The sequence below is a fragment of the Labeo rohita genome, chromosome 19, assembly GCF_022985175.1.
Source record: "Labeo rohita strain BAU-BD-2019 chromosome 19, IGBB_LRoh.1.0, whole genome shotgun sequence".
Classification (NCBI taxonomy): domain Eukaryota; kingdom Metazoa; phylum Chordata; class Actinopteri; order Cypriniformes; family Cyprinidae; genus Labeo; species Labeo rohita.
In genome coordinates this window covers 6,273,142-6,299,852 of record NC_066887.1, presented here as the reverse complement: position 1 = coordinate 6,299,852, position 26,711 = coordinate 6,273,142, and the positions used below count along the sequence as shown (strand labels likewise).

Here is a 26,711-nt window from a genome sequence, read left to right as displayed (position 1 = left end):
TTTTTTTTTTTTGCCTGCATTGTTTCTTACAACCCTGTAGGTGGCATGAAAAGAATTGTCAAACATAGTGCTGTGTATAACAACTAGCTGGCTGCTTGTTATTTGATTCTTTGACTCATTAGTAATTGGACATTGATTTAAGTTAATTTTAACTTGCTTGTAATAAACTCGGAGCTTCTGCTAATTAAAACAGTATTTAACAAATGGCTTGATGAACAAACTAGATCAAACATAAGGACTGGGTAATGTACAGTCATCCCATGTTTTTCACCAAACAAATAATTGTAGTTTTAATTATTTTACATGTTATCTTAAAGCATGCTGCTAAGGGGGAAAAAAAATGTACAAGACAATTGACCCCACACCAAGATGAACACAACAGCAGGGGTTTGTGAATGGCGGTGAAGCAATGCAACTGATGCTGACAGATCACATGACATTGACAATGTTGTGAATGTAGTATGTTCAGATTACATTCATTCTCCATGTTCATATCTAGAACTCTTAAAATGGACAGGAGGGCTGGGTGAGAGTTTAAAGGATTAAAATAGCTTGCTATTTTCTTTGGCAGAAATGTGAAAACCAGGTGGAGTCAGTTTACATTATATAAAATATACACACATTTTATACATACACATACATACATACATACACACACACACACACACACATAAATGTACATATACATGAATAAAAAGTTCACAAGTGTTTTTTTTTTTTTTTTTTAATTTACATTCAAAAAATTGCTTTATATAATTTACACAAACATAGAACGATGTACATGGAGCACGTCAAATATGTGAAACGGCAGCTCAAATGTGCCTGTATGACAAGCCTTTGGTTAAAATGCTGAAATTCAATTTTCATATGTTTTTTTTTTTTTTTTTTTTTTAATACTTTCAGGTGGGTTTATATGGGCTCTACAAAGTCTAATTTTTTTTTTTCACATTTTGGGGCATTTTTTTTCTTTCAAGTGGGTTTATTTCTGCTGGTGTTCTTGTTTGGTTTTTCATTTGTAGGTAGTTGTCACTGGTGATGCTCAATGCAGTACAGAAAAACTGGGGAAAAAGATCCAATATTAAGTTACACATTATGATCAGTATTAAACTTTTTTTTTTTTTTTTTTTTTTTTTTTAATATATGCATCCTTTTCTATTCATATGATAAATTTTAAATGAGTCACTTTAATTTTATTGTTAATGATAATTAAGCAATTTCACCCATACAATCATAGCTTTTCTGATCTTTAGATGGTTGTGGGTGATGCTGTTGTTATACAAAACTTCATTAAACAATGAAAGTAATTCCAAATAAAGTGTGAAGTGAAGAAATCTCAGGACTTAAGTACAACTACTACTATTTTCCTAGATCTAAAAGTTGTAGTGTCTCTGACTGCATGTGTGTTTTCCTCAGGTCTTTTGCTGCTTTTTCCTACTATCCCTTGACAAACTCCTAACCACATATCACTAATTTAATCAACAATGACTACTTTGCTTCCCTGTCAGAAGTGGCGTGAGTGGAAGATGACACATTTAACGGTATAGTGGACCCAAGAATAAAAAAAAAAATATATATATATATATATAATTTTTTTTTTTTTTTTTGTAAACCTATCCCTTCAAAATGCTAAGCAGAAAGGATATCTTGGGATGCTCATACCTCCCACCTCAGTGTACCTACTGTGAGTGCTTTGCTTTGAGCTCATTCCTAGTTATCAGTTTTTCTTTCATTGTTAGTAAACTGAAAACTACTGAAATGGACCAGAACTAACTGTTGCAAACATTATCATATTAAAAGAGTAATAACTTACTGTAGTTTCTCCAGTTTATAGCATGGCTCCCATACTAGCTTAGAGAAAAGTTTCATTTCTGAAACGCTTGGTTTATTACAGTTCAGATTCAGTTCTCTGAGGTATGAGGGGTTTGATCTCAGAGCTGATGTCAGACGGGCACAACCCTTCTCTTTAATGCGGCAGTTATACAGCCTGCAGAGGGAAGAAAAAAAGCTGCTATTTGGGACATAGATATTGTAAAATAACGTGTGTTCAGGACCAAGTAAAATTTGTGTAAAGTATTAAAGGAGAAGTCCACTTCCAGAACAAAGATTTACAGATAATGTACTCAATTTAATTTTTTTTCATCTCAAACACTCGTCTTGCCTTTTTCTCCCTAAACTGTGTATTCTGCCTCAAGACATTTAGGGTATGCCGAAAAACTTTAATCGTATTTTCTCCCTTAACTTCAAAAATCATTTAAAAAGCATCCTACATTGCTGCAGAAGTACAGACCCAGTCTTTACAAAGTGAACATGCAAAGAAGATCAAACACCCTTAACAAAAAGGGTAAAACAGCGATATAGGATGATTTGACATACCAACACAGTCCAGGCAGAGTAAGACAAGATGAGCGTTTGATATTAAAAAGTATATAAATTGTATTATATTTATGAAAATAACCCATTGTTTCACTAGATAAGAAACTCCTTCCTTGGCTGGGATTGTTTACAACTGCATTTGGGATCGTTTGAAGCCACATTTAAACTGCATTTTAGAAGTTCAAAATCGGGGCACCATATCAGTCCATTATATAGAGAAAAATCCTGAAATGTTTTCCTCAAAAAAAAAAAAAAAACCTATTTCTTTAAGACTGAAGAAAGAAAGACATGGATGACAAGGGGGTGAGTACATTATTTATATTTTTTTTTTTGTTCTGGAAGTGGACTTCTCCTTTAAAGATAAAAGAATCCAAGTTTAATTCAAATTCAATCATATATATATATATAATCATTCAAACACAAAGACATTCTATTGGTTGAAAAGTCAAATTGGGTTAAGAAAAAAAAAAAAAGAATAGAAATAATACTCACTCCAATATTTCTAGTTTACATTTTGGATCCTGCAGTAGATGAGAGAGTGGTTTTACTCCTGAGTCTCCTAAATTATTACCCAAATCCAGTTCTCTCAGATGTGAGGGGTTTAATTTCAGAGCTGAAGTCAAAGCTGCACAACCGTCTTTTCCAGTACTGCTATTTTCCAACCTGCAGAGAGGAATACCAAAAACCTTAACACCTAAATTCAGATGCAAATTTGACAGTTAAAACTGACTTGTTCCATGTTTCAGGAGAAAGGTACAAAAAAAGGTCTGACTGGGGCAGTACTTTTTTTAAAGGTACACCTTTGTATCCTAAAGGGTATATATATATATATATATATATATATATATATATATATATACCCTTTAGGATACAAAGGTTGACCTTTATATGAGTCAAAATGATCAGTTCTTTTTATGCCAAAAATCATTTCATGAAGATATTTTGTAAGATCCCTAACGTAAATATATATCAAAACTTAATTTTTGATTAGTAATATGCATTGCTATAAACTTCATTTTCTCAGTATTTTGATTTTTTTGCACCCTCAGATTGAAATGATCATGTCTCAGCCAAAAATTGTCTAAAACTAAACTATCCTAACAAACATACATCGGTGTAAAACTTATCTATTCAGCTTTCAGATTATATAGAAATCTGAATTTCAAAAAATTGACCCCTATAGCTATATTATATTATATTAGGTTATAGCTCTGGTGTCAGCTTTTGTACCTTTTTTGTATATTGTAGCAATTATAAAGGTAAGTGTCAAGTTAGTGCAGATTTGGTCATTTTATCTTTAAATATAAAACACTGATAAATACTAAACTATTGTTTTTACTGTTGTATTTTTGTCCATATGAAACATCAATAACTTAATAACATTTAATAATTATATACCACACTTCTGCCAATTCCACAGTGATTTGTGGACCGGCAAGCTTTGTTTATTACTGGCACATTACTGGTTTCTCCTGTTTCCCATGTTGTTGTGACTGTTAGTGTTGTTTTATGTGGATTTAAATGAGTTTATTATGCATATGTAATCACTATACATATCTGTTTGTAACAGAATTTTGTGGCAGATTTAAACTCCTCTGACTGGACTTTAAAAGGTCATTTAATAATGGTGTTGCATGATCTGTCTGTAATACATAATGTCATTTGGAATAAAAAACTGGTGGTCTGTGGGGTGAATCACAACATTACAAACTTCTATTTAAAGGGGTCATCAGATGCTAAGTTCACTTTTCCGTGTTGTTTGAACATGAATGTGTGTTGGCAGTGTATGTACACATCTAACCTATAATGATAAAAATGCAGTGGTTTTTAATTAATCTGTAAAAATAATATTCCTTTTTTCAAATCGAGCCATTCTCAGATGCCTGTTGTTGTTGTGTCACACACACAGAGGCCGCTCTCACGATAGTTGATCGACATCAGCCTCTTACCTCAGTTCAATTGTAACAGTCCAACCTCCATGTTTTGATGCCGGAGCAGGGATGTAAGTTAGACAAGAACTGAGCGATTGAGGTGTTGTGTTGCTGGATGTAATAATGAACATAGTGGTCGTCATTTACTCCCGAAATCTGAATGCGCCTCCCAATCTACACATATCCATCTATGTTTGCATGAATCATTCGTGATCCAGCTTCACTTACAGCAGAAGTGAGTATAAGGGTTTTTTATGAGTCTTTGCAATTGCTTTTCCTAATAATATGCGAGTTAGCAAGTTCAGCAGCTAAAGTAAGCACTTCTCTCCACAGAGAGAAGAGAGAGGAGGGACGAGCAGAGTGCATTTGCATTTAAAGCAGCCTCGACCAGAACAGGATGATTTTTGCAGAGCTGATTTTGGCAAGGTGAAAAGGGTGTTGTTTTACACTACCATTAAGAATTTTTGCTTTGTGCTGCATGGTTCAAATGGTAGTTATGTTTCATTACACTTTTAGAGAATTTGCCATTTAATGTTTTTGACAAGCCATAAAAATGACAAAAAAAAACAAAAAAAAAAAAAAAACAAAAAAAAAAACTTTGTGTTGAGATAACACTCACAGTAATTTTTTCAGTTTACACTGTGGATCCTGCAGTAGATCAGAGCTTCACTCCTGAATCTCCTAGTTTATTACAGCCCAGATCAAGTTCTTTGATGTGTGAGAGGGTTTGATCTCAGAGCTGAAGCCAGAGAAGAACAACCTTCCTCTCCAATACAGCAGTTATACAGCCTGTAAAGAGAATGTATGTGGATGCCTTGTCTATGTAATAATGATTAACTGAGCACTTCAGCTCACAAAGAAATTACAGTGTTCAAATGACAAATCTATATCTTCCATTCTATCTATCTATCTATCTATATATATATATAAATCCATTTTTATCTGTGTATTTTTGTGTGTCCTTTATAAGCGCTGTTTTTAAAGAGTGAGCATGTGCATAAATGCCGAAGGGAACCCTGGAGGATGACATAAGAGGGAATTCACAACAAATCAAAAATCAAATAAAGCAACATGACATGAAACAAAAAACAGTAAACTAGTCATCAATTGCCATGTTTAACACAGCAGCATCTTAGAGATGTGCAAGCAATTGAATAGCAGAATTATTCCACCACATGCATGTGACGTCATTAACAATGGCCCTTTATTGTTGAACTAATGTGGTTTAAACGACGGAGATGCAAACATGTTCGGGAAACAGGCATGCCTGGCTAGTTCGTTTTTACAATAATGTATCGTACTATGGTGGTTAAAAGAGAACTCCATTCCAGAACAACAATTTACAAATAATTTACTCACCCCCTTGTCATCCACGATATTCATGTCTTTCTTTCTTCAGTCATAAAGAAATTATGTTTTTTAAGAAAAACATTTCAGCATTTTTCCCCATATAATGGACTGCCATGGTGCCCCGATTTTGAACTTCCAAAAGGCAGTTTAAATGCGGCTTCAAACGATCCCAAATGCAGCTGTAAACTATCCCAGCCGAGGAAGAAGGGTCTTATCTAGGGGTTATTTGCATTAAAAAATACAATTTAAATACTTTTTATTCTCAAATTCTCGTCTTGCCTTGCAGTCCTTGAACTCTGTGTATTCTGGCTCAAGACAGTTAGGGTATGTCGAGAAACTCAGACCGTATTTTCTCCCTCAACTTCAAAAATCACTTTAAAATCATCCTACATCATTGCAGAAGTTCCGACCCAGTCTTTGCAAAGTGAACATGCGAAGAAGATCAAACACCCTTAACAAAAAAAGTAAAACAGGGATATAGGACGATTTTGAAGTTGAGGAATAACATGAGATGGGAGTTTTTCGACATACCCTAACTGTCATGAACAGGAACAAAAACAGTCCAGGCAGAGTAAGACAAGACAAGCATTTGGCATTAAAAAGTATATAAATTGTATTATTTTTATTAAAATAACCATTTGTTACAGAAGAGAAGACCTATCTTCCTCGGCTGGGATAGTTTACAACTGCATTTGGTATCGTTTGAAGCCGCATTTAAACTGCTTTTTGGAAGTTCAAAATCGGGGCACCAGAGCAGCCCATTATATGGGGAAAATTGCTGAAATGTTTTCCTCAAAAAACATAATTTCTTTATGACTGAAGAAAGAAAGACATGAATATCGTGGATGACAAGAAGGTGAGTAAATTATTTGTAAATTGTTGTTCTGGAAGAGGAGTTCTCCTTTAATTAGCGAGTACTTCAGTGTATGGGAAACGCACCACTGGATGTCAAACTGCAAGGCCAAAATCAAGCTTTGTTTCCACTATCAAACCAGCACTACTCTAAAACCAGCCCTTAACATGCCTCCCTGAAGCAAACATCACACAACCCCACCATTACACCATTGAGGGGAATATGAATGAAAACGAAATGCAAAAGAAACTTAACAGAAGCAGATGTTTGGTCCTTACATAAAGACATATGAAAGACTAATTTTATTCATTTGTATTAGCAGTGCACATCAGTGACGATGAATCAAACTGATATTTATCATTGTTTCACATAAAAATAGAACACACTTGTTCAGCTGATCAATTTATTTGTGATGACACCACACTCACTGGTGTCTGAAAACGAGTCCATTAAAATCACTTTAAATGTCCTATATGTTGATGTTAGCTGGTAACTTGATATGAAAATGTGGGAAATGAGCAGCAGTACCGACCGTCTCCTAACACGGATCAAGCCCTGGAGGTGACAGTGGAAATGTGACTGGCCCTGGCATATACTAGAATTCTATATTTAATAGACAAAACTAGAATGCGGAGAGAAAGGATACCTAGATTAAAAAATATGCCAAAATAACTCACTGTAACATCTCCAGCTGACAGTGTGGATCCTGCAGTAGATCTGAGAGCAGCTTCATTCCTGAGTCTCCTAATTCATTATAGCTTAGATCCAATTCTCTCAGGTGTGAGGGATTTGTTTTTAGAGCTGAAGTCAGAGCAGCACAACCTTCCTCTCCAATACTACAGTTATACATGCTGACGAAAGAATTAAAAAACTCAGCAGAGGACAAGCACATTAGGGTAGGGTGGCACTTGGTAGGTCTTGAGTGCCAGTTTTGCATATTGTGTGGCAAAAAGAAAGAGAACAGTATGGCCCTTTTTAGTATGGTATTCTTCAAAAACAAGTAGAGTGTAGTTAGGCCTTCTTTAAAATTGTATTAGAAAAAAAAACATGACAATGAAGCTTAAGATGTTAACTTTTATTGTAATCAGTATTACTCACCCTAGTTTCTTTAGCTGACAGTGTGGATCCTGCAGTAGATCAGAAAGCAGCTTCATTCCTGCTTGTCCTGGATAATTATCATTCAATTCTAGCTCTCTCAGGTGTGATGGGTTTGATCTCAGGGCTAAAGCCAGAGTAGAACAACCTTCCTCTCCAATACTGCAGTTAGACAGCCTGTAGTGGGAAAGAGAAAAAAAAAAAACTCATGTATTTGTTATTTTGTTAAAAACAGTAATTGTTGTATGGTGGTATTTGTGTGTGTTTCAATATTAAAAAAAAAATAAATGTATGTATATATGTATTTTATTAAAACATTACTATGTAATTTTAAACCTCCTCTTAGAACTAGACTGAATGGACCAATGCTGCCGCAGGATGAACTTTTATTGGCTAATAAATATAAAAGGAGCCATCACTGAACAGGTGAACAGATATTACATTCACTCATAGGACACAGTTCATATCCAATGTACATGTTTAAATTAATCCTGGGCAAACTAGAATAATTCCAGTAATGATCATTTTGAGTGACACTGTTTTAAATGACGGCGCTATTTAAAACTGATAATAATAATAATAATAATAATAATAATCTATATAATTTACATTGGGTGCTTCTTTGACATTAATGCACAGCTAGATGTGGATTATCTTGCTTATACCATGATCACTTACCAGCATGGACACGTTAAAGCTGTTATGTTTATTTTTTGTTTGTTCTTATTATTTTTATCATTTGTTATTATTATGGTCACTTTGTCCGAGAAACGCTGGGGTTGCGAAAAAAACATTAAACAGTCTTTAATGAAAAAACACAGAAGATAATCCACAACATAGACTTGAGTAGACCCAACAAATGAAGACAGTATAAACAGGAACTTAAATACACAGGATAATTAGGGAACACAGGTGCATGGGATAATCAATTAAACTAAACAAGGACAGGAACAAGACCAAGAAAGAGTAAAATAGGAAATGACAATGGCAACACATGAGAGACAGGTCCAGAGTCCTGACAAGTTTCCCCCTCCCCGTAAGGTGCGTCCCTGTGCTGTAAACAACAACAGAGGGAGGCATGGAAGGAAATTTGGGATGAGGCTCGGGAGGAGGACAACGATTCCTGGGTGGAGACAACGGAGGGAGGAGCCAGGGAGACAACAGGAGAGACCAAAGCAGACCAGATAGAGGGAGGAGGGACTTGGAGCAGGAGGAGCCAGGTGGGACCCAAGCAACAGCCACAATGGTGACCCACGGAGGAGCCAACAGAGGGAGGAGCCATGAAGGAGGAAGGGCTGACGACTCGAGGTGGAGACAGAGAGCTGATGGGTGGGCCAAGGTGGAACATATGGCTCCAGTGACTGATACAGAGGTGTGGATCTGGGAGGCCAGGGTGAAGCCGAAGGGATGGAGGAGGCTGACGAAGCTGGAGGGATGGAGGAATGAGGTGAGGCTGGAGAAATAGAGTCCAAAGGCATAGATGACGACGACAGCCCATGGTGGAGCCGGAGGGCCAAGGGAGCCCATTGGAGCCAGTGAACTGCCGGGCCATGGCTGAGAGGAGGGAGCTAGGAGCCATGGTGGAATCCTGGACTCTGAGCCTGGAGGCGGAGTCAAAGGATCCTCCAGCCATATTGCGAATGGAGATTGGCAGCCCAACGGCGAACCCACCGCACACAGATGGAGGATTGAGGGTGAGCAAAGGGGCGAGGAACAGTGGAGGAGGAGGCATAAGCAGGTGGGAGGGTGGGCATTTGTAAGCCTCCTCACGGCTGAGCTCAGGCAAGGCAGTTTCAGTCAATTCCAAGAAGGTGGGAGGACAGGGGGTAGGTCAGCATAAATGTCCCAGTCTAATACGCCTCAGTCTCAAACCAGCTCACCCTCAGCTAGTTGCAATGGGTGAAGCTCCCTTCCGCAATATCACTTGCCAAAGCTTTCTCTCTCACGGCGGGAGTTGTTTCTAAGGCTTGCATTGTAGGACGAGCAGAGCGCATCGTGTGATTAGCTAAAGGTAGGAACAGTCTGGTGTGGTCACTGAGAGATCAGTCAACAATGGAAACAAAAACACTGTGTGAACATGAGAAACAAAAACGAAGGAGAAACTCGGAGGTAACTGTAGTCAGTCAGGTCTTCTGTCACGTTACGCTGTCTCAGAAACATGCTGGAGATGCGGAGAAACGTTAAACAGTCTTTAATGAACAAACAAAGGGTATAAAAAAAATCCACTTACATTATTCTGCTTTCTTAAGGTGTGTGTATTTTTCCTACAGGTTATCTTAAGGTTTTTTTTCTCATCGTTTTGCTGCAGTTGCTTCAAACAATGGTCTAAAACTATTCAAAACATAATTTGATGTAAATTTTGGTAATTGTAACTAATAATCGCAATTAGAATTTCAAGGGAATAATCAACAATTATTATTTTTGTCATAATTGTGCAGCCCTAGATTAGATGTAGGTCAGATGTCCAGATATCAGAGATTTTTCTGAATTAAAGCCACATTTGTAAGTGGCTTAGAATAGACAATACTAGTGCTGATTTTTTTGTGTTTACAGGTATGCAGCAATATGTGATCTGTGTCAGATTTGAGTAAAAAAAAAAAAATCTGATTTTGTGTGAGTGTAAGCATAGTACTACTTGGATGCCAAAGTGGTTTCACTGGTTGAATACACTTTTAGTGTTTAGTGCCTCTTCAAAAATCCTAAAATTCACTAAAATATTAATACTCACAGCATTTTTTCCAGTTTACAATGTGGATCCTGCAGTAGATCAGTAAGTAGCTTCACTCCTGAGTCTCCTATCTTATTATAGTTCAGATTCAGTTCTTTCAGGTGTGAGGGGATTGATCTTAGAGCTGATGCCAGAGCGGAACAACCTTCTTCTCCAATATTGCAGTATTCCAACCTGCACAAATGAGAGAAAAAACTCTTTATACTAATGTAACCAGGTAGCTTGCATCTTCAAATGGCAAAATGTAATTCTCTGTAATGATTAAGCACACTAATGCACAGACAGACAGTCTTTAGCTTCAACCAGCTCCAACACACTTGCCTGGAAGTTTCTAGTCAGTCTGAGGACCATGATTAATGTCAGATGTTTTTAGTTAGAAATGTAGCTAAATTCTGCAGGTCAGTGGACCTTGGGGAAGAGATCTGCATTTACATTTGGCATTAACATGCAATCACTGTGATCCGTTCAAGCAGATCAAGCTGACTTCTCTGTCTTGATAACCCACCTGATCTAAGTGGTGGGTTTTCTTTTGAAAACCATTTTCAGTCAGACATTCAGACAGACATTTTACAAATTAGAGATATAAGTGTATGAATCTAACTAGTGCTCTACAGCCTGGTGTTCTCCATCTTTCTTCTGACAGTTTGGGAGAGAGGTGGGCAAGGTTTTGTGTCATGTCGACCTGCGAATGCAGACATGATGGCTTGATTGCGTTTACATTTCACTAAGATCTGATCACAATGGGTCCTTGACTGTCTCTGGACCAGGACACACTGATTGGAACATTTAGAAGCGAGATCAGATAACGATCATAAGCGTATTTACACTTTTGTCTTTTTAATGTGGACAACATCTGAATACAGGTCACATGTTAACATGTAAACACGGCCACTGATTTAAATCATTCAGTGAGATTTGACGCTTGCAGATGGTGGAAGAAAGAAATATGGATATGTGAGGTTGAAAACATTCTTTTCATAATAATGCTTGCATTGTTTTTGCATAGTTTTTAACTGATAATCAAATACACAGATGTTTCAGATATTTCATGTAGCAACAGAAACACTGTTCATTTAACAATTTATGTACTGCTTGCTATGTATGACATGTATTAGCCAGCAATAGTACAGGTACATCCAATACAGTGAACACTGATTATATTCTCTTTTAAAATTGTCTTATTATTTCTTACTGTAATGTCTTCAGTTTACACTGAGGAATCATTAGTCCAGATGAGCTTCACTCCTGAATCCGACAAATTATTGTAACTCAGGTTCAGCTCATTCAGATTTGAGCTATTTGACCTGAGAACTGAGGCCAGAGCGGAACAGCTTTTCTCCATGAGATTACAGTGTCTCAGACTGAAAATGATAACATAAGAAGCACCTTTCAAAGACATATAAATGTAGACAATATAAAGTTTTAGTCTTAAAATTTTTAAGTGTATATTTTTCTTATATTTTTCTTTTTCTTATATTTTTCTTATACACTTCCATTTGTGCAAAGATTGCACAAATGGAAATGTATAAGATAAATTGGACAATTGTGAAAGTAATTAGCATGCAAGTAGCACTATAACAATATAAAAAGTTAAAGAAGTAAATTTGAATAACAAAAAAAATAAATAAAAAAAAACTCATGCACAAAGTCTGAACAGCTGTCCATGTTTTCTATTAGGGTTATTGTTACAGCTCACACAATTTAACATTTATGTTTTTGGTAATGTGTCTTGGCCACTGGGTCTTAAAGGAAGGGTCCACTTCCAGAACAAAAATTTACAGATAATGTACTCACCTCCTTGTCATCCAAGATGTTCATGTCTTTCCTTCTTCAGTCGTAAAGAAATTATATTTTTTGAGAAAAACATTTCTGCATTTTTCACCATATAATGGACTGCTATGGTGCCCAGAGTTTGAACTTCCAAAATGCAGTTTAAATGTGGCTTCAAACAATCCCAAATGCAGTTGTAAACAATCCCAGCCGAGGTATAAGGGTCTTATATAGCGAAACAATTGGTTATTTTCATATTAAAAAAACAAAAAAACAATTTAAATACTTTTTAAATCTCAAATGCTCATCTTATCTTGCTCTGCCTGAACTCTAGTGTATTCTAGTTCAAGACAGTTAGGGTATTTTGAAAAACTCCAATCGTATTTTCTCCCTCAACTTCAAAAATAATTTCAAAATCATACATAGCTGCAGAAGTACCAACCCAGTCTATGCAAAGTGAAAATGCAAAGATCAAACACCCTTAACAAAAAAAGGCAAAATAGGGATATAGGGTGATTTTGAAATTGAGGGAGAACATGAGATGGGAGTTTTTCAACATACCCTAATACAACCCCCATACATCTGTAACCAGATCCACACACTCAGGAGGGATCTGACTGGCTGCTGCTGGTCGAGAGGTGATCCAGAGGAGAGAAGAAGGAAGCAGATTCCCCTTGATGAGGTTTGTCAGCAGCACATTCACTGAGGCTGATTCTGTTACATCAGACAAGCTTGGATTGTTTAGGAAATCAAGAGGAAGGCGACACTCATCCAGGCCATCAAAGATGAACAGGACTGTGAAGTCATCAATGTTTGTTGATCTCAATTTATTTGTATATGTGAAAAAATGATGAATCAGGTTCATCAAACTGAGATTCCTCTCCTTTATTAAATTCAGCTCTCTAAAAGGAAGTGGAAATATGAAGTGGAGATCCTGATTTGCTTTTCCTTCAGTCCAGTCTAGAATAAACTTCTGCACTGAAACTGTTTTTCCAATTCCAGCAACCCCTTTAGTCAGCACAGTTCTGATGGGTTTATTTTGTCCAGGTAAAGGCTTAAATATGTCATTGCATTTGATTGACGTTTCCTGTGTCTCTAGTCTCCTAGATTGTGTCTCAATCTGTCTCACCTCATGTTCATTATTGACCTCTCCACTCCCCCCTTCTGTGATATACAGCTCTGTGTAGATCTCATGCAGAGATGTGGAGCTACCCTGATTTGATATTCCTTCATGTATACTCTGACATTTCTCCTTTAGTCTGGATTTGTGTTGTTTCACATAAAAAGGGGCAAGTTCTAAGGGGCAGAGGAAAATGGAAATCAAAAAGAAAGGTTTAATTTTCCTAATTTCAATGTAATATATAAATAGTCCGTGGATTGGTCTAGTCAGCATTAAAAATATGGTCATACTTAAACAATCCTTCTAAGTGTCTAAAAAAGGTATTAAAATGCCTGATTTTATTGTTTTAGACTCTCATCAACTGCTATGTATAAATAGCTGCTAAATCTCATTATTATTCTTTAAATCCTAAAATTTCCTAAATTAATTGTACATTTATGTCATGGAAAAATGACTCTGAGCTCTTACTGGTCTGTAGTATGTTTTGTCTTGTTCATCTTCCTCAGGACATTCAGGGTGATCTGCAGAAGCCCCTGTCTGATTCTGCTTTCACCTTCATCCACCTCCTCCTCCTCCTCTCTCAGAGCATTCTGAGTAATCTGGGCTCAGAACTCCCTTGATCCTCTTCAGCTCCCCCTTTATCAGAGAGATGATTTTGTGTTCAAGCTCCTGAAATTGGTTTTAAATAACACAGACATTAAAACAAGGTACCTAATGAATCATAAAAAACACTTCTGTAAAGCCTCAAACATCAGCATCTACAGTTCTAACATGTTGGAGGCAAAAAGATCTCAATAAGGTGCTTCAAATCCTTTTTTGCATCCTCAAGGCACATATTTGACCACAGGTGTCACACACAAACAGACTAGATGTTGTTAAAGGAGAAGTCCACTTTCAAAACAATCATGTCATCCAAGATGTTCATGTCTTTCTTTTTAAGCCACGTTTAAACTGCATTTTGAAAGTTCAAAATCGGGGCACCATATCAGTCCATCATATGGAGAAAAATCCTGAAATGTTTTCCTCAAAAAACATAATTTCTTTACGACTGAAGAAAGAAAGACATGAACATCTTGGATGACAAGGGAGTGAGTAAATTATTTGTAATTTGTTGTTCTGGAAGTGAACTTCTCCTTTAAACCAATACTCTGTCTAATAGGGAAATCAAGAACCATAAAAACCCAAAAGTTCCATGTAAAGAAAATTACAGAAAGTAGTTTTAGTGAACGCAACAATCCAAAGTGCTTTTGAGACTCAATTCAGTTCGGGGAAGTGAATTAACAGCACTCTCTTTCACCCTCAATACTAGGGATGGGACGATAAATTGATTCGTCGACTGATTCTGAGGTCTTCCGAATGCATTGTGATTCTCATTGGAATCGATTCTGAGCTTAGATTTTAATACTCTAATCTAGTTTTTATCTGCACACTCAAACGCTCATGAGGAAGAGTTTCTAGACTGTTTCTAAAGCAAGCTGTGCCATCTGCTGTTCAAAACTCAATCTCAGAATCGATGCTAAATTATTTCTCAATTCGGGTTTCAACGATTTATTTACATCCCTACTTAATACTACAATTGAGGTGTCCTTGAGCAAGGCACACCCCCGAACCCCCGATTGCTCCACAGGTGCCGCAGATGCCCACTGCTCCGGCTATGTGTTCACTACTGTGTATATGCTCTTCAATGGATTAAACGCAGAGCACAAAACGCATTGCTTTTTTATCTCCAGATTCAGGGGTGTCCAAACTCAGTCATGGAGGGCCACTGTCCTGTGGAGTTTAGTTCCATCACGCCTGCCTGGAAGTTTCAATCCTATGCCTAGTAAGACCTTGTTCAGGTGTGTTTAACTGGGGTTAGAGCTAAACTCTGCAGGACAGTGGCCATCCAGGAGCAGGATTGAACACTCCTGAACAGATTAGTGTTTTAGGTCAGTGGCTCAAACATATTCCTCAAGACCCCCAAAACTACACATTTTGCATGTCTCCTTAATCAAACACACCTGCTTCAAGTCATTGGCTCATTAATCGAGACTCCAAGACCTGAAATGGGTGTGTCAGACAAAGGTGACATGCAAAATGTGCAGTGCTGGTGGGCTATCCACCTTTTTCTTCCCGTAAGAGTGGGCACAGCCATCTGTACATTTTATGGGTCTGGAATACATTCTCATCTGTGTCCAGCTATTTTTTAGCTGTACAAAACAGCTAGTTTTGCTCCTTGATATTGCAAATTGGTGTCTCTTACCATACAACTTTAACGTATTATTTCTTGATTATGAACACACTGGTTTGTAGTGCAAACAGTTTTACTGTTTACTGCACGTTGTTATTCTTCTCCTTATTTTCCTATAGAGGATAATAAACTGGAAGTCTCACTCATAGGCTTATTTACGCATGTGAGAAAAAGGTGGATAGAAACATGGTTAAGAACCACTATAATGTTCAGTTAGATAGACATACAAAAAAAAAAAAAAAAAACACTCCAACCTTAAATATCAAGTCCAAATGCTTCTGTCCAGTGGAGTTTGATTCTGACAGTGATTCATTCTTGTTTCTGTTGGTCGTCGAAACATTGAAATAAATGAAAACATTTCACAACCTGCCTGGATTTTTAGTAATTTAGATAATTAGTTGGTTCAGGTGTATTTAATTACATATACACATTTGGCAGATGCTTTTATCTGTAGTGATTTACTTTGCATTCTACACATTTTATCAGTTCATGTATTCCCTATAGGAATCCCTGGGACTCATGTTAGCTTTGCTAGCACCATGCTTAACTCTTTGAACTACTGAAGTGCTATTAGGGGTGAAACTAAATTCTGCAGAAAGGTGGACCCCTAGGAGCAGGCTTGGACCAACATGCTCTAAAATGTCCTCACCTCTGATTAACAGAAGAGTCTGTCTCATTTATGTCAGGTGGGTCACCCACTGATGCTTCACTCTTCATAGATAAACAGCTGTGTTCAGGAGGTCTTCCTTGAATCAGACTAATACACAAACACAATTTAAAAATGTTTTTTAATCTGTTTAACAGGTAAAGGGGAAAAAAAAGACCATAATGACATTATTTAGATATAATAATCATTGTAACTTACATTAGTACTGAACTATATGCTATGTAAGATCATATTCAATATTAAAATGATATTCAATATTACTTAGCAGTATACTTGCAGTAGATATGTTTGTATGTATGTATATGCTGTATATGTAAAAAAAAAAAAAAATAATAATAATAATTGTCTGGATTTAAATAAGCAAATACCTAACATTTTAAAACTGAATCATTATTGCAGTGATGTACTTTTCTTGCATGTTGTATGTTTGGCAACACTTAATGATGCTGTGTATGTTGCGTTTAGCTTCTCAAACAACCATGTTGGAAAATGTACATATGAACGTATTCAAGGATGGCATTACTAAAATTCATCAAGCTCAATTTGTGAAAGATTAGCCACAACAAAGTCCTGACCTTAAACCCATTGAAAGTCTTTGGGATATGCTGGAGCTGACTTTACACTGCCTGTCATTGCACACTCTAATACTTTTTGACTTAAAGCTTTTTTATATTTTGCATTCATTCTGGCATTGTTTCAACAACATTATGTAACATCACAATAATTATTTCCATCAAGAGCATTAATAAAACAGCATTAATTTCCATGCATTCATTTTTGTATTGTCAATAGGGGGAGTTAAACCACTCCAGCACAGTAAAGCAACTCTAGCACATTCCAAAGACTGAGTTAAGCTCAGGACTCTGTGGTGGCCAGTTCATACATGAAAATATTCCTCATGCTCACTAAACCACTATTTCAAAATTGAGCATGGTGTATCTTGGCATTGTCATCCTATAATATGCATGGCTTTGTCTTCCAACATGGCTGCTTAAAAAATGAAAAGCAAGGCACTGCATCAGTTAGGGTAACACAAAAAAAACAACAGCAACAACAAAAACATAGTTACCAAAGATACAACATACCAAAAACCTGTTAATCAGTGTAATAATGATTCAATCCTAAATTCTTCAGTATTTGCCAGGGAGTGTCTGTCTGTCTGTCTGTCTATATATATCTGTTATATGTATGTATGTGTGTGTGTGTGACCACAAAACCAGTCTTAAGTGTCAATTTTTGATTTATATATCATATGAAAGGTTAATAAATATAATAAATAATCTTTCCACTGATGTTTTGTTAGGATAGGACAATATTTATTCAAGATACAACTATCTGAAAATCTGGAATCTGAGGGTGCAAAAAATCTGTTTTGCAAAACTGTTTTGCAATACAATATGACCACATTAAGTACATTGTACTTATTTTTTGATGTAAGTGCACAGTAGTTAAGAACACTTATTATAAAGTGTGACCATATTGAGAATATCGCCTTTAAAGTTGTCCAAATGAAGTTCTTAGGAATGTATATTACTAATCAAAATTTTTGCAAGTTTTGATATATTTACAGTAGGAAATTTACAAAATATCTTCATGGAACATGATCTTTACTTAATATCCTAATGATTTTTGGCATAAAACAAAAATCTATAATTTTGACCCATTCAGTGTATTTTTAGCTATTGCTACAAATGAAGAGTTCAGATGCAAAACCAGCTAAAAGCCATCTCGGTCAAAAATGAGATAATGATACTGAGTGAATGCTCTTGACACATATCATACGTCCACCAAATACTTTTACTTCAAACTAACTAAATTCCAGCCTCAGTCCAATCAGAAGTACCAGTACTTACATAGAAACCTATACAAAGTAGCCTGAAAGAAATGCTCATTTTAGAGAAATACGTCAGATGGATTTAGAGGCTTTTGCATCAGAACTCTTCAAATATACCTTTGCTACTTATGACTGGTTTTGGGGTCCAGGGTCACACACACACACGTGTTCTCACCTTACATCAACCAGAGAGTCTGTTTCATTTATTTCTGGTGGTTCACCCATTGATGCTTCCCTGTATGTATGTGTACTATATATATATATGTATGTGTGTGTGTGTGTGTGTGTGTGTTGTTACACTCCAGATTAGGTGATAAAATCTGATTAACATATTTAATCCACAGCTGTTCTGAGAGTCTGTTTCATTTATTTCAGGTGGTTCACCCATTGATGCTTCCCTCTTCAAACAGCTAGGTTCAGGAGATTCTCCTTGAGTGAGACTAACACACAAACATGGTTTAAAAAAGTTAATCACTAAATCTTTTTTCTTTCTTTACAAGTTTCCCACAAGCCCCCGTTTTTTCTTCCTAAGAATAAGTATTTTTTCAATTCAGCCAATCACTGTAATTTAACATTACATAATATGACGTTCAGCTGATATTTATATCATATATATTTTCAGGTATATGTGATTATATCTTAATTGATTTTATCCTCCAAACCAGGGGTAGCCAACTTTGGTCTTGGAGTGCAAACTTTGGTCCAGCAGAGTTTTGCTCCACCCTGATTACAGCTCACCTGCCTGTAGCTTTCTAGACATCTTTACACCTTGATTAGCTTGTTCAGGTGTGTTTGATTAGGGTTGGAGCTGAACTCGACACTGGCCACCCTAGCTCTAAACTGTACTCACCTTACATCAGCAAGACAGTCTTTGGTTCTCAACAGAGGTGGGTCAGACATTGTTGCAGTGCTCTTCAGAGACATGCGTCTCAACTCAGGAGATTCACTAAATCACTTCCTTCCACCTAAACCTTCTTCTATGGTAGCCGACAGAGCTCAACGTGCTATAAATGAAAAAAAAAAAAGCAAATACAAAAAACAACAGCAAATGAAGAAAACATAACACTTTCATCAGTTTGACGAAATATATAGTTAAACCACTGGTTATATAAATAGTGTAAAAAAGCGTTGTGACTATTTTCAGCACGCTTCTGTATTGCGAGTATTTGCAGCGTGTTTCTGCAGTTGGTTGTGTTGTGAGCAGTCTTCCTTATGATTCCCTGTGCCTTTTACGTCATTTAAGATCATAAAATCACATGAAGCATCATACTTAGTAGCAGAACTCACATAACCCAACCCCAAATAATACATTAACCAAAGGTTTAAAGAGGGTGTGATCAGAAAAGTTTGAGAACCACTGCTTTATTGTAACACCATCTAGTGTTGGATGAATGTGTGTCTGTCTCACATTTTACAACCAAGTTTTGAGTCTCTGTGATTTATGGTCACACATACACTTGTAAGTCAGAAAAAAGAGAAGAAAATCAAAATAAACACAATAGGGGTCCAGCGCCCCTATTCTGACCCCTATACAATATAAAAGCAGCTGACAACAAGATTAGTGTGGGATTACAAATTTAAGAATCTGTTTAAAATATGCTGATCCTATGCATATTTGTTATAGGTTCCAATATAACAACATGAACTGAAAAAGTTATGTATATTGTGACAGTCTAAGAGCAGGCAGCCCAGGCCCTGAGACAGTAACCTTTTGTCTTTATGCAGTTCCTGAACATCTGGCAGGTTTTCCCAAGTTAAGTGTGAATTCTAAGATCAAGGTACAACTGTGCCTTTTGTTTAAGCACCTATGCATTTGAATGACACTTGTATTCTAAATACATCAAGGCTGGGAAAAATCTTTAACTGAGCTGTTTTCCTGTACCACATTTGCATGCTTTGTTTAGATTGATTCCACTTCTATGTACTCCTCCCCCTTCAAACCTATATACTCTGCTGTGCTGAGATTTTGTCAGACGACTTTTGATGACTGCAGCGCCACGCAGCGAGTATCTGAATAAAGAGAAACTTCTGCTTCAAGACATCCAAAACGTCTCCTGGTTTCTAAGAAAAAAATTTACAACACTAGGAAGGAGTATTTAATACATATAAGACTGACACATACTACATGTGGCTACCCAGTGATAGCCTACACCGAGGACACAATAAAAAACATTATCTACAAATCTGCACATTATCTAATCTTCCCATGTGAATGTCCAATGTCCAGCCACAGATTTTTTATGACACTGTAAAAAATCACCTTAAATAGCTATTCTTTGTTGTACTGATTGATAATGCTTGTTTGTGTTTTTTGAATTGTGGACTTTTCGTGATTTTCCCATGTGTTTTTATTTTATGTAGCTATGTTCTGCATAAATACTTATTATAGATCATTTAAGGGAGATACTCTTAATGTTTCTTCAAGTGCAGGCGGACACGCCCCCTTGTTTCCGCAGAAACATGCGAACACTGCTCAGTTTCACTTTCACTTAAGAACGAAGGACGGACGAGTCTCTGTGCTACAGTACCTCATCCTGGCGAACGCATTTATATAAACAACAGGTACGTGTTTGTAAGTTTTCAAGTGTGAAATACCTCAACAATTGCTGTACTTTTATCGTTGAATTGCACTGCACTTCCTGTTCCTTATGGTATTGGAAAGCACGTTTTCTATGTTTGGTGCTCCACTGAGACAGCTACAAGATATCCAGCAACTCTCTGTTTTAGTTACCACAAACTGTATTTTGCGATTTATGGTTAATTTGCATAACAAAATACCGATTCTTAACCGCTTAAGCAAGTCTGCACTGTCGCTAGTGCAGTACTGCTGTTGGTTCTGACATGTTGGCTTGCATTATAAAAAAAAAAAAAAAAAAAAAAAAAAAAAAAAAAAAAAAAAAGGCACTAAATTTGAATATATTAAATGAATAGTATGGAATAAATCTGTTTTATTTTGTTTATTTTACTTAAATTAATTTACACCTTTTTATTAATTTTTATACAAATGTAATTTACATGTATTTATATTTTAATTTAATTGTCTGTGTACATTTTAGTTTTTTTTTTTTTTCGTTTCCTTGTTTTTCACCTGATATGATAAGAAGGAGGTGTGGCTTTCACATTCAAGCATATGATTCAAGCACCTTTTTCAACATTTTTTCCCCATTAGTCCTCCAGGTGTAGACAGAGCGTCATTCCACCAAACATTTTTTTTTGTGTGTGTGACAGTGTTCGACAGACATACTGGCACTAAAAAGAAACATGTTGCTTCATTTTGTGTTGTACTAACTTATCATTTATATCTTCCCCAACTATTTATTGTTTTAGTGTTAAGATGGACGTGAAGGGAATGGTTATTGAGGTAAATGGACTTCCAGACGTCTACCTCAGTGATAAAATGATTGACAAATTAACCATGCACTTTCTGAAGCCCAGTAACTATGGCGGAGAAGTTTTAATAGTGATTTATCCCACTTCCGAAAAAGGCCAGGCTTATGTTGTTTTTGAATCAGAAGAAGGTATGAGACTATGCCTTAATATTTTGTTCTTTATATCTAACTTTAACATCATGTTCCATTACTAACATTTCTTTCTTTTGTTTTTATTTCTTAAATTCAATATCTTAGTACCAGGAGTCTTGGAACATAATCATGTTTTGGAACTGGATAGTCGGTTTTACCCACTGAATGTTAAAAAGATGCATCAGCCTAAGGTAAAACACTTTTATTGGTGAACCTCACTGATTCACACAGAATTATGTGATTTATAACTTTAGTATGCAACATTCCTTCCATAATCCAGTCACTGCAAATTTTAAGTAAATGCCATTGAATATTTATCTTCTGAGGGCCCCAGAGAAATAAATCTAAATTTTGGTTCCCAGCTAAATAAATGTTCTCTGAAAGTACTGCTCTGGCACCATCTAGCGGTCAGAAAACTATAACACACAGTTGAAATGATTTTATGAAATGCTTGATTTTTTTGATGCACTGATAGTATTAATGCACTGAATGCATTTTGAAATAATGATTTATTATTTGTCAAGACTTAAGACTAATATGACTAAAATAGGAATAACAATTGGATTCTTCTTGTTCTTTTGCTTCACATTCTTGGCACCTTTTCTTTAATTTTTCTGCTCCAGACAGATAGCTTTGTTTGGATGCCATAGCCATATGTCAACATGCATGTAATTTTCTGCCGCATGCACCACAGAAATCAGAAACATTTAAATGCATATAAATTGTTAAGTATTACAAATGTCCACATGATTCCGGTTGAATCTGCATACAGTCATGTTTACACTGTATAGTGATATGCTATTTAAATAATCTTTGAGAGAAAGAGGGCTCCTTGATGCCCCAACGCAACTTGAGTTCTTTGCACTTTGCACATGTTAAAAAGGTTCCTTAACATGCTTATGTTCATATTATTTTCTCAGTTGGACATGCCAGCCGAAGCAGTCCTCGATGTAAGGATGTTCTCTAGTCAGAAAAGAGTCCGAAAGATTCTTCATAACCATGGCTTTCAGGTGACAGAGATCAGCCCAGGACAGCTGCGTTTGGAGGGAACCTTTCTTAACCTAAAACGCATCCGTCCTCAACTCATGAAACTTCTGGTTCTGAGTCTTCAAGAAACCCACCAGCAGAGAACACCTACATATTACACTAATGGCTACTCCTCAGACTCTGTCTTGAGAACTAGTGACTATGAATCTAGATCTCACTCTTCATCGAGGCACAGTCACAACAATGGCCAGTCAAAGTATGCTGTGGGTGGAAGACCACCTTCTGGAATAAACTCAAGATCCCCAGAGTCCTCAAACAGGCAGTCACTCATGCAGGTTGCCTTTCCACTGGATGTTAGTTTAAGTGCAGATAGTTCCTTTAGCAGTCCCAGCAGGAGCTATGAGGATTCCAGCACAAGCACTCGACGGCGGAATCCCTCGTCTCCCAGGAAAACTGAGGATTCTTTCCCTGTGGACCCATATATGTGGGAATATATAATGCACTTCAAGAAAGATTTTGTTGAAAAAATAGAATCTGATCACCACACTCATATTAACCATGCAGATGATTCAGGGGTTGTTATGGTTAAACTTTGGGGAGGATCCTTTAAAGAAGCAGGTAAAGAATTGCGTGAATTCGTGCAGAAGATCTCCTCATCTCTACGCACACAAGAAATAGACCTGAATAAACATGACATCAGTCAAAGAAGACTTATTGCTAAGAATGCTTCCTCATTCCAAAAAATCTATAATGTTTTGATTAGGCAGGAAGATAACATTATTAAAGTGGTGGGGTCATCAAAAGACAGTTACGAAGCGAAGGAAAAGCTTCTTGGACAGGAGGTTGGCAATGCTCTGCCAAGACACTTTACAATGAACATTCTGCGACGCAGCAAGTCTTTGCCAAGACAAAAAACAAGAACAAGAGAAGAGAACCTGGACTTTGTAGGAAACCCTGATGTTTTGCCAAGCCAAAAAACAAAGACCACAGACAAGAACCCAGACTTAGGACAAAGTCCTGATGCCCTGTACGCTACTACTGTTAGTAGCTCCTCTGCCTCACATTCCCGAACAGATTCTCAGTTGCAGCGAGAGGTAGAACAGGAAAGAGGCCGCACGGCCACTAAATCCACTGCACAACGTGGCAGGGCACAGAGCACTTCTCAATTACAGAACAAAAATAAAAACAAAGTTAAACAAGAGCTGCCAACTTATGATCAGCAGGATTTGCCATCCTCTCATGAAGTTCAGACATCTAAACAAAAGCCTAAAATAAAAGCTTCTCTTACACCTGTTAATAATTTTCTTCACAAAATCAAATCTTCACCCTTTTCGAAATGACTGAATCTAGTACATCATTAATTTATCTCATGGCTTAAATAAGTAATTACTTCGCCACCACAAATGAATATGTTCTGTACATGAGTGTGTGTAGTATGAATAGAATACGGACGTACTACATTCACCATGTTGTCATTATCACGTGACTTTCCAGTGTCAGTTGCATCGCAGCAGTGTCCATCATATGCACACTTCAGAATAACACCAGCAGTAGGGCATCCAGGTACTTTTTGCCTACATTTTTATGACTATTGTGGCTTCAGGCGTACTTCACAGAGTATCTGTGCAATCAAGTTAACGATATAGCTGGAAATTAAGTGGTGAATGGCGTTAGTTTGATTGTTCCAAAATGGTGGTCTCATCTAAGTGCTTGGAGCGGTCGAATGGGGCATCTATACATATCTATGCTTGTGATTACCTTTACTTTAAGAAAGGGATGAGACTCTATGCCAGGGGTAGCGAACTCCGGTCTTGGAGAGCCGCAGCCCTGTAGAGTTCAGCTCCAACCCTGATATAACTCACCTGTAGCTTCCTCATAACCCTTCAGACCTTGATTAGCTTGTTCAGATGTGTTTGATTAGGGTTGAAGTTGAACTCTGCAGGACTGCGGCTCTCCAGGAACGACATTTCGCCGCCCCGCTCTATACTGACAGTGCTATTTGGCTAAACCAGGGGTGTCCAGACCTGCTCCTGAAGTGCCAACATTATACACAGTATAGCTCCAACAAGTGAGTCCAAACACCTCGAATATCTGGTTCAGTTGTTTCATTGGGGTTGGAGCTAAACTCTGCAGGACAGTGGCGCTTTAGGAACAGGTTTGGATTCTCCTGGAGAGGGTGCTCGCTGCAGAGCCAGATGGGAGGAGCTGGAGCTCCAGCTCCCCCTCGCTGGAGGTAATGGGTGGAGATAGATACCTAACCACACTCTAACCCTACCCCTTACCCTATCCTAACCCTAACTCCACCCATTAGTTCACACAGAGGTGGAGCTGGACATCCAGAGAGGGGGAGCTGGAGGCCATTCGGCTCTGCAGTGAGCAGCACTTGTTCTCCTGGCCTAATCACATCTATAATATTTAAATTGTACTTACTCTTGAGCACTTTGCAACAATCACTGTGAATGCTCTGTAATTAATGCTTGCTTCAAATATACGTCAAAGAAAATCAGTTTATCTGAATATCTTATATTCAGTGTCGTTTACCTGTGTAGTAATTTTTCAGTATTTGTGCTTCACACTATGTTCAGTCCTTTCCTGCATTGCTGAATTGTCAAGACACTCGTTCATTACCATGGAGACACAAGGAGGAAGTGTCTTTTTCTGCATTCTACAGGAAGTGAGGCAGGCCCTGTGGTTGATTTAGGGGCTGAGCACCTCCCTGTCAAAAAAAAAAAAAAGTACTCAGGCTTTTGTGTTAAACAGGATAGCATGTGAGAAATACACTAATGTGCAGAGTGCTTTTGTTTTTCCTTGATTTTCATGATTTTTGATTGAACATTGTATTAATTGAGAATGTCTCTCTATCAGTATTTCTATCAGATACAGATCTCTGTCATATACTAAAATTCCCGTTATTTTTTTATTTACTTTTGGTTTGCTATTTAAGAATTTCCACAGTGGTCATTATGATTAATTGGCTTTTTTTTTTTAGGTATATGAATGATTCTTTTTAGGCATTTGAATTATTATAGGCATTCATGTGGACACATGTAACTGTGAAGTTTGTATTAGTTGTACATTAAGCACTGTGACTACTGACTCATATCAGTTTATTTTTACTGTATATATTTGTTTAATGTGTAAAAGTGGAATAGTCTTAAAGGAGAAGTCCCACTTCCAGAACAAAGGTTTACAGATAATATACTCACCACCTTGTCGTCCAAGATGTTCATGTCTTTCTTTCTTCAGATGTAAAGAAATTATGGCATTTGAGGAAAACATTTTTCTCCATATAATGGACTGATATGGTGCCCCAAGTTTGAACTTCCAAAATGCAGTTTGAATGCGGCTTCAAACGATCCCAAATGCGGTTGTAAACGATCTCAGCCGAGGAAGAAGGGTCATATCTAGCGAAACGATTGGTTATTTTCATAAAAATAATACAACTGAAATACTCTTTTATCTCAAACGCTCATCTTGTCTTGCTCTGCCTGAACTCTGTGTATTCTGACTCAAGACAGTTAGAGTATGTCGAAAAACGTCAATTGTATTTTCTCCCTCAACTTCAAAAATGATTTCTAAATCATCCTACATTGCTGCAGAAGTACCGACCTAGTCTTTGCAAAGTGAACATGCAAAGAAGATCAAAGACCCTTAACAAAAAAAGGTGTAAAACAGCGATATGGGGCGAACATGAGATGGGAGTTTTTCAACATACCCTAACTGACATGAACCGGAAAAAAAAAGTTCAGGGCGAGCAAGACAAGACAAGCATTTGACATTAAAAAGTATATAAATTGTATTACATTTATGAAAATAACCGATAGTTTTGCTAAATAAGACCCTTCTTTTTCATCTGCGATCATTTACAACTGCTCAAAGACATGAACATCTTGGATGACAAGGGAGTGAGTAAATTACCTGTAAATATTTGTTCTGGAAGTGGACTTCTCCTTTAAGTCAGCACACAAAATGACATAACATTTTGACTTTACAGCAATAAACTAAGTTTTGAACCTGAACTGCACTCAAGTGTCTTTAACTTTAAACTTCAAATTCTGACTGGCAATCATACACTACCATATTAAATGAACAGAATTTGTAGTCTTACATGTAGTAAATAGAACACAATTTGTAAAGCTGTGCTTAACATAAAACAACATGTTAATTTGGATTGCTCCATAGTATTTATCTGATAGTATCACTGCTGTGCGTCCTTTCCTGTCTGTCTGTATCTCGTTTGGTCCTGTTGTTT

At 37.0% G+C, this 26,711-nt stretch overlaps 1 protein-coding gene across 1 annotated transcript in view; it reads left to right on the top strand.

Moving 5' to 3' along the window:
• Positions 1–20,439: 20,439 nt before the first annotated feature.
• The window catches only part of si:dkey-154b15.1 (uncharacterized), a 110,354-nt gene continuing 104,082 nt past the window's right edge, over positions 20,440–26,711 (top strand). The window contains exons 1-4 of the mRNA XM_051136448.1: positions 20,440–20,513; positions 21,279–21,469; positions 21,578–21,663; positions 22,393–26,202. Coding sequence (XP_050992405.1) covers positions 21,286–21,469; positions 21,578–21,663; positions 22,393–23,799 — 1,677 coding nt within the window. The 5' untranslated portion in view covers positions 20,440–20,513; positions 21,279–21,285 and the 3' untranslated portion in view covers positions 23,800–26,202. The remainder of the gene's footprint in view (positions 20,514–21,278; positions 21,470–21,577; positions 21,664–22,392; positions 26,203–26,711) is intronic.